The sequence below is a fragment of the Solanum stenotomum genome, chromosome 10, assembly GCF_019186545.1.
Source record: "Solanum stenotomum isolate F172 chromosome 10, ASM1918654v1, whole genome shotgun sequence".
Classification (NCBI taxonomy): Eukaryota; Viridiplantae; Streptophyta; class Magnoliopsida; order Solanales; family Solanaceae; genus Solanum; species Solanum stenotomum.
Window position 1 is genome coordinate 56015561 of NC_064291.1, and position 9042 is coordinate 56024602.

Consider the following 9042-nt stretch of genomic DNA (forward strand, 5'->3'; position numbering starts at 1 on the left):
ATTTCTAGAACATGAATCTTTGTTAACAAAAAGGAAGCATCCTTAGTTCCTCACCACTTCAAATTTCTAATTTTTTTCCAGAAAAAAAAAGGAAGTTCATTTTAAAATACATAAAAAAAGAAACGCACGTACGTATGATTTTCCTATTTTTGTCTTTTAGATCTATAAAATGAACACATCATCTGACATGATTGTGATTTAACATACAACCTAGCTAATTATTAAATGTTGGAACCAAACAGCTAAGCAATTTTTTATTTTATTTTTCACTCGGAGCCCATATTGGAGCTCCAACTAAATTCGGATTGCACTCCGCAGGGTTCATTTAGGGCGTGGCACTCCCAACAAGATTTTTTCCATATCAGAGCTCAAACCCGAGACTTTTAATTAAGGGTGAAGCAGTCCCACCACTGCACCGCAACCTAGGTTGGTAACAGCTGAGAAATTATATTATCCATTCATTTGACATATACAATATATATTATATAATTCTTATATTCGCCGACAACTTCATGCGTAAATGCTATATTTTATTAAGTACTATAAATTGTACGATTTGAAGAAGTTCTAGTTTAAGAAAATGGTACTACAAAAATAATGTTTACAATTTGAACAAAAATAAGAGGCATTACGAAGATCTTATAGTATTATACAGGGATTTTTATCCATAAGAACCCTCATGAATAATAATGAAATTATCATTAGCTCATGAATATAATTTACACTTCTAAATTATACGACGACCTAAAAAAATGCAGTAAACAACCTATTATAACCACTTAAAAAACATACTGATGGTGTAAACATGTGATGTACACATGTTAAATCTATCTTAAAGCATTTTGAAGACTTTGAAATATCTTAAGAGAATATTACATAACTAGTGCGATCGGTATTAAAATATACTAAGCATATAAAATTATTTCAAGATTATAAATATCTTAATAGAGTAAATAATATCTAATGAGGAGCTAATATATCTTTAAGACGTAAATGACTATTAAAATTATCAAAAACTCGTCTGAATTGACGTTTCTCGAAGAGTGTAAAAGAGAAACATGACAAATAATTTGAGAGAGGGGAGAGCAAGGATGGAGTTAGTGAGAGCCTCAAGGGTCATTCGAACTTTCTTCAGCTGAAAATTACACCTGAACATAAACAGTTAAAATTATTTATCATATATGTATATATAGTAGATGTTGAATCCTCTTCAACTTCTTCGTATGTTTACTTCTTTACATTTTGAAACCCTTTAGTGAAAATTTTGACTCCGCCACTGAAAAGAAGTACAGTATTAAGTCATCTAAACTTGCATTTAATTTCTTTTTTTTCATATGAGTTGTATTTGGTGGGAAGATTAGAGAATAGAGGGGGCCTTTGTACAGTTCATAACTAGTGCGCTATTAGCTACACACACGTACTAATAAATCACCTACCATATCTCAAGATTGTATATTCAAAATAAATATAGTAGTATATTATATAATTTTATTATTATTATTTTAATTATTTTTTTGTAATTGTGGGGTTGGGATTTGCGCGTGCGTGCTGATGATCTTTAATTTAATGCAATTTTTTAGCAACCATGACAATATTGTAGCACTTAGAATTATTACAACTATAAATAAGCCTTCACTTCCACTTCAATTTTCATTCAACAAATTACAAATAATAACATTCAAAGTCTCTAAAGAGCCTTTTTTTTTACAAAAATTAGCAAATACCCATTTCATTTTTTTGAGAATCTTTGATTCTTTCTTTTTTCAAAATTAAGATGGTGTCTATTTCAAACAGCAATAACCAAAAACAACTTCTTTCAAAGATAGCCACAAATGATGGTCATGGAGAAAACTCACCTTATTTTGATGGTTGGAAGGCTTATGCAAATGACCCTTTTCATTTAACTGATAATCCTAATGGTGTTATTCAGATGGGTCTTGCTGAAAATCAGGTAGGAGAAGAAAAAAAAAACATACCCTTCGTTTCAGTTTGTTTGTTTTACTTTTTTTTTAGTCTGTTAAAAAAAGAACGACTCTTTTCTTTTTCTTTGATAACTTTTTAGTATCAACTTGACAACTAACATGTTTAAGATCACAAGATATTTTGGTTCATTCAACCTTATCTTGTATTTAACACCAGCATATTTAAAAGTCTTATTTACTAACCAGACAAACAAATTGAAAAGGAGTATATTTTCTTGATAAAATGGCTAAAGTTGAAATTTTTTAAGAGTTTTTGTTAATATATTTCTTATTTTTGATGTTTTTCTGCAGCTTTGTTTTGATTTAATCCAAGAATGGGTTGTGAATAATCCAAAAGCATCTATTTGCACTGCTGAAGGAGCTGAAAATTTCCAGGATATTGCTATTTTTCAAGATTATCATGGCTTGCCAGAGTTTAGACAAGTATGAAACTTTTCTAATCAAGATTATTAGTTGTTAATTCTTATTTTTATTCATTAATCATTCAGTGTTCTAATTAGTTTAATAAAAATAATTTTCAGGCAGTTGCAAGGTTTATGGAGAAAGTGAGAGGTGACAGAGTGACATTTGATCCAGACAGAATAGTAATGAGTGGAGGAGCAACTGGTGCTCATGAAATGCTTGCTTTTTGCTTGGCTGATCCTGGTGATGCTTTTTTGGTCCCAACACCATATTATCCAGGGTAAGAATAACATTCGTAATCGAAATTCATTGACTCGATTAATTAGGATTCATGTCACATAGAGTTTGTTAAAGTCCTTTTAAATTAAAATCATCAACTTGGATATACAAATCACTATCATAAGTTTCTTCCTTTGACCTCTATATTTTTGACTTTTTTTTGTACTTGGACCTAGTAAAATTATTGGTGTGGGACATAAAATCAACTAATCCTCTGCTTAAAACAGAGAAAGTATAAGTTAACATCCTTAATATAACTTTTTATTAAAAAGTTGAGACTTAGTCCAATCATCATTTTTTTTTTAATCATTTGTTCCCATAAAGTAAATGCATAATTAAAGTAAGTTTTTTGCATTTGTATTATTGCAGATTTGATAGAGATTTGAGATGGAGAACTGGTGTGCAACTATTTCCAGTTGTTTGTGAAAGTTGTAATGATTTCAAAGTGACTAAAAAAGCCTTAGAAGAAGCATATGAAAAAGCTCAACAATCCAATATCAAAATAAAAGGCTTACTTATAAACAATCCTTCAAATCCATTAGGTACTCTTCTTGACAAGGACACACTCAGAGACATTGTAACGTTCATCAACTCGAAAAACATCCATTTAGTATGCGATGAAATCTATGCTGCTACGGTGTTTGATCAGCCTAGATTCATCAGTGTATCTGAAATAGTTGAGGAGATTATTGAATGCAACAAAGATTTGATCCATATTGTCTATAGCTTGTCTAAAGACTTAGGATTTCCAGGTTTCAGAGTTGGGATTGTTTACTCGTACAACGATACAGTTGTAAACATTGCTAGAAAGATGTCGAGCTTTGGGTTAGTTTCAACTCAGACACAACATTTGCTAGCATCAATGTTGTCTGATGAGATATTCATTGAGAAATTCATTGCTGAGAGTTCCGAAAGGCTCGGGAAAAGGCAGGGGATGTTCACAAAAGGACTAGCACAAGTTGGAATTAGTACATTGAAAAGCAATGCTGGTTTGTTTTTCTGGATGGATTTAAGGAGACTTCTTAAAGAAGCAACATTTGATGGTGAGTTAGAATTATGGAGAATTATTATTAATGAAGTGAAACTTAATGTTTCACCAGGATGTTCATTTCATTGTTCTGAACCTGGTTGGTTTAGAGTTTGTTTTGCAAATATGGATGACGAAACGATGAAAACAGCATTAAGAAGGATAAGGAACTTTGTGCTTCAAACAAAGGGACTTAACAACATTGCTGCTATTAAGAAACAATGCAGTAGGAGTAAACTTCAAATCAGCTTATCGTTTCGAAGATTGGATGATTTTAACTCACCAGCTCACTCTCCGATGAATTCGCCTTTGGTCAGGACATAAAGAAGAAGAAAAAATGGCTTAGATTTGTTCTTGTTGTTTGTATAATAAGAGAAGGAAAAAATTTCCTCTGTTATAGTGAAGAGTGATAGTTTTGATGTATACATTTAGTGTTTGATTACACAATTCATTCCATTTTGGATTTTTATCATCTGAGTTTTTCTATGTAACATTGTATCAAAATGGGATTCAATGTGGAATTTTATTTGTAAGTTGTAACAAGAAATTCTATAGTTACATTTCATTAATGGTGTTCTTGGTAATTTTGACAATATTGATTGGAAATAACTCTATGTTTAAAAATAAGCATGGTGTTTGTCTCTTTCTTCTCTTGTTTTGTCCAGGTGCTAAGTCTGCAGCACTTTAAGTTTGCGTGTCTTTGCTCTTTCAAGACGCCTAAAATCACTAGGCTACATCATATTATTGTGTCAAGAGTGTCCAAAATATGTTATTTAACCACTTTGTTTATCATTTTACTTGTATCTACGGTATAATTTTCTGATGAAGGTCCTGACATGAGTGTAGCTACGCCCTTGTGTACAGGAGTCCGACTAATCTGAAATTGTGCCTATAGAGCTCCATTCGGGAGTAAGCGCTTTGTACCAAGGATTTTTCCACACTCAAAATTCAAAACCAAAACTGATGATTAAGGGAGGAGCAACTCTACTGCACCACATCCTTTGGTGTTAGAGTATTATATTGCAAGTCTACTCATATTTTATATCTTGTGCCCTATATAAGTGTATGTCTTCTTAATTACCCATTATGTGTAGACTTAAGTTTGTTACACACCCACTAACAAATATATTAAATTAGTATTTGACTTAATTATCTATACCAAGTCAAAGTCAGCATGAATAAGATTAAAGGAGGAAGAGAGAGTGAGAATATTATTGGTTGACTCAACTAGAAGTTATGATCAAAATTTTATTCAAACAAACATACAATGAGTTGGAGTCTTAGGGGTTGAGACAGTCCTAACATCAATTATTATGTTCACCATAAGGATAAGAAAATAAGAACATTTTAGTATCACTATTGAAAATTAATGAAATATTTCATACCAATAACTTACCAACCACTTTCATATAATAAATATATATATATACTAGTATTATTCCTTTTTTCTGATCTAATTGTTTGATGGAGTAGATTAATTTCTAGCATTGAAAAGACAGTCAGACTTAGCTATCATTAATACTGTACTTAGCCCATAACCTTTTGTTGCTAACTATATAGTATGCAATTTTAGGTTTTAAATTGAAAAGAAAAAAAACAACACGGTGTACTAAACTTTCACTATACTTGAGGTTGAGGAAAAGGTGAAACATTATTGGTTCGAATTAATGCAAGAGGTTGTTTCATAGCTTGAAACTGTGATCTTGATCACATGATGATAATTTTAATCGTTGGGTCAAAGCTAGCCCTAATCTTGGTTCAACATTGAAAAGCAACATAAAACTTGAATTTCAAGAACACCACTAAATGTTCTTGTTATGGTTACAACTTTGAGTCTCCTTTATTGTTTGTTGCTAACAATAAAGATAACATGGTGTAGTAAGCTTCCGCTATATATGAGTGGAATAGGGGGAGGGGGTCAAGTGTCAACCCACACTGAGTCTTATTTACGCAACCTTATCCTATATTGTTCAACAACTGTTATTGTGGCTTGAACCCGTAACCTAATCACATGATGATAACATTTATCATTGCGCCAAAACTCACTCAACCTTGGTTAAATTGAAAACCAACATAAAAAAATGAATTTCAAGAACATGATTTTTTTTTATTATATATATAAGCAAGTAAAATTTCTGGTTACAACTTACACCCTCCTTCATTTTCAAGAAGGAATTAAAAAAACCAAGAACAAATACAAATTCCAGAGTGAATCCCATTTTGATACATTGATGGGATGATAGGAAAAATTCAGATAATAAAAATCCAAAACACTCTCTATACCTTACATCTTTTTATTTTCTTTCATCTGTTGCACAAAATGGAAATAACTGTGAAATCAAATACTTAGTACTATCACTCATCGCTATAACAAAGGACCTTCTCTTATTAGACAAACAACAAAAACAAAACTAAACCATTTTTCCCCTTCTTTAAGTCCTGACCAAAGGCGAATTCATCGGAGAGTGAGCTGGTGAGTTCATGAACTCATGATCCAATCTTCGAAACGATAAGCTGATCTGAAGTTTTCTCCTGCTGCATTGTTTGTTAACAGCAGCTTTGTTGTTAAGTCCCTTTGGCTGAAGCACAAAGTAACTTATCCTTTTTAATGCAATTCTCATCGTTTCGTCATCCATATTTGCAAAACAAACTCTAAACCATCCAGGTTCAGAACAATGAAAAGAACATCCTGGTGAAACATTAAGTTTCACTTCATTAATAATAATTCTCCATAATTCTAACTCACCATCAAATGTTACTTCTTTAAGAAGTCTCCTTAAATCCATCCAGAAAAACAAACCAGCATTGCTTTTCAATGTACTAATCCCAACTTCTGCTAGTCCTTTTGTAAACATCCCCTGCCTTTCTCCGAGCCTTTCGGAACTCTCAGCAATGAATTTCTCAATAAAGACCTCATCAGACAACATTGATGCAAGCAAATGTTGTGTCTGAGTTGAAACTAGCCCAAAGCTCGACATCTTTCTACCAATGTTTACAACTGTATCGTTGTACGAGTAAACAATCCCAACTCTGAATCCTGGAAATCCTAAATCTTTAGACAAGCTATAGACAATGTGGATCAAATCTTTGTTGCATTCAATCATCTCCTCAACTATTTCAGATACACTGATGAATCTAGGCTGATCAAAGACCGTAGCAGCATAGATTTCATCGCATACTAAATGGATGTTTTTCGAGTTAATGAACGTTACAATGTCTCTGAGTGTGTCCTTGTCAAGAAGAGTACCTAATGGATTTGAAGGATTGTTTATAAGTAAGCCTTTTATTTTGATGTTGGATTGTTGAGCTTTTTCATATGCTTCTTCTAAGGCTTTTTTAGTCACTTGGAAATCATTACAACTTTCACAAACAACTGGAAATAGTTGCACACCAGTTCTCCATCTCAAATCTCTATCAAATCTGCAATATTACAAATGCAAAAAACTTACTTTAATTATGCATTGACTTTATGGGAACAAATGATTAAAAAAAAATGATGATTGGACCAAGTCTCAACTTAATAAAAAGTTATATTAAGGATGTTAACTTAGAGGACCTACTTTCTCTGTTTTAAGCAGAGGAGTAGTTGATTTTATGTCCCACACCAATAATTTTACTAGGTCCAAGTACAAAAAAGAAGTCAAAAATATAGAGGTCAAAGGAAGAAACTTATGATAGTGATTTGTATATCCAAGTTGATGATTTTAATTTAAAAGGACTTTAACAAACTCTATGTGACATGAATCCTAATTAATCGAGTCAATGAATTTCGATTACGAATGTTATTCTTACCCTGGATAATATGGTGTTGGGACCAAAAAAGCATCACCAGGATCAGCCAAGCAAAAAGCAAGCATTTCATGAGCACCAGTTGCTCCTCCACTCATAACTATTCTGTCTGGATCAAATGTAACTTTGTCACCTCTCACTTTCTCCATAAACCTTGCAACTGCCTGAAAATTATTTTTATTAAACCAATTAGAACATTGAATAATTAATGAATAAAAACAAGAATTAACAACTAATAATCTTGATTTAAAAAGTTTCATACTTGTCTAAACTCTGGCAAGCCATGATAATCTTGAAAAATTGCAATATCCTGGAAATTTTCAGCTCCTTCAACAGTGCAAATTGATGCCTTTGGGTTATTCACCACCCATTCTTGGATTAAATCAAAGCAAAGCTGCAAAAAACATCAAAAATAAGAAATTTATTAACAAAAACTCTTAAAAAAATTCAACTTCAGCCATTTTATCAAGAAAATATACTCCTTCCTTTGTTTCAATTTGTTTGTCTGGTTAGTAACCAAGACTTTTAAATATCATGGTGTTAAATTCAAGATAGGTTGAATGAATCAAAATATCTTTAAATCTTGTGATCTTAAACATATGTTCAACGTTGAAAATTGAAAAGTTGTCATAAAAAAAAGAGAAGAGATGTTTTTTTTTTAAAAGACGGAAAGTAAAACAAACAAACTGAAATGAGAGGTGTTTTTTTTTCTTTTCCTACCTGATTTTCAGCAAGACCCATCTGAATAACACCATTAGGATTATCAGTTAGATGAAAAGGGTCATTTGCATAAGCCTTCCAACCATCAAAATAAGGTGAATTTTCTCCATGACCATCATTTGTGGCTATCTTTGAAAGAAGTTGTTTTTGGTTATTGTTTGAAATAGACACCATCTTAATTTTGGAAAAAAGAATCAAAGATTCTCAAAAAAATGAACTTTAGAGTCTTTGAATGTTATTAGTAGTTATTTGTTGAATGAACTTTGAAGTGGAAGTGAAGGCTTATTTATACTTGTAAATTTCTATTGTCATGGTCTTTAAAGAAATTTCCATGAAAGATAGGATGTACACGCACACTTAACCCCCCCCCCCCCCCCCAAACCCCAAACCCTAAACCCCAAGTAATATGAAAAATAAAAACTATATAGTAGTAGTATTTAATTTGTTGAAAATAATACAATCTTGAGATACGTTAGGTAAGTTTAGTACGTGTGTGTATGCTAATAGCGCACTAGTTATGAACTGTACAAAGGTCCCCTCTTTTCCCTACCAAACACAACTCATAGACAAAAAATAATAATTGCTAGTTTGGACTTAATAACAACATTTTTTCATTGTTTCAATTAAGTGTTTTAGTTTGATGAGATACAAAATTTAAAATAGAGTAAAAATGTGTGTAATACTTTAAATTTTGTGGTCTTAAAGTACTATAAATAATACTTTTTGCACTATCCATTTATTTAATTAATTATACATTATTTTAGATCATAAGGCTCAAATATCTTTTATTTTTTTTCTTAAATGTCGTGTTAAGTCAAAATATTTTACCTAAAATGAGACGAA

The 9042-nt window shown here is 31.7% G+C and overlaps 2 protein-coding genes across 2 annotated transcripts; one reads left to right on the forward strand and one right to left on the reverse strand.

Annotated features, from left to right (window-relative positions):
* Positions 1 to 1652: 1652 nt before the first annotated feature.
* Positions 1653 to 4229, forward strand: LOC125842385 (1-aminocyclopropane-1-carboxylate synthase-like). The gene is made up of 4 exons (XM_049521671.1): positions 1653 to 1951; positions 2274 to 2405; positions 2504 to 2664; positions 3033 to 4229. The coding sequence occupies exons 1-4, from the start codon at positions 1775 to 1777 to the stop codon at positions 4012 to 4014; spliced, it is 1452 nt and encodes a 483-aa protein (XP_049377628.1). The 5' UTR covers positions 1653 to 1774; the 3' UTR covers positions 4015 to 4229.
* A 1572-nt stretch (positions 4230 to 5801) lies between these two features.
* On the reverse strand, positions 5802 to 8435 carry LOC125842388 (1-aminocyclopropane-1-carboxylate synthase-like). The gene is made up of 4 exons (XM_049521674.1): positions 8200 to 8435; positions 7742 to 7873; positions 7483 to 7643; positions 5802 to 7110 (listed from the first exon to the last, which is right to left on the reverse strand). Exons 1-4 carry the CDS (start codon positions 8371 to 8373, stop codon positions 6123 to 6125), a joined length of 1455 nt encoding a protein of 484 aa, XP_049377631.1. The 5' UTR covers positions 8374 to 8435; the 3' UTR covers positions 5802 to 6122.
* Positions 8436 to 9042: the final 607 nt, after the last annotated feature.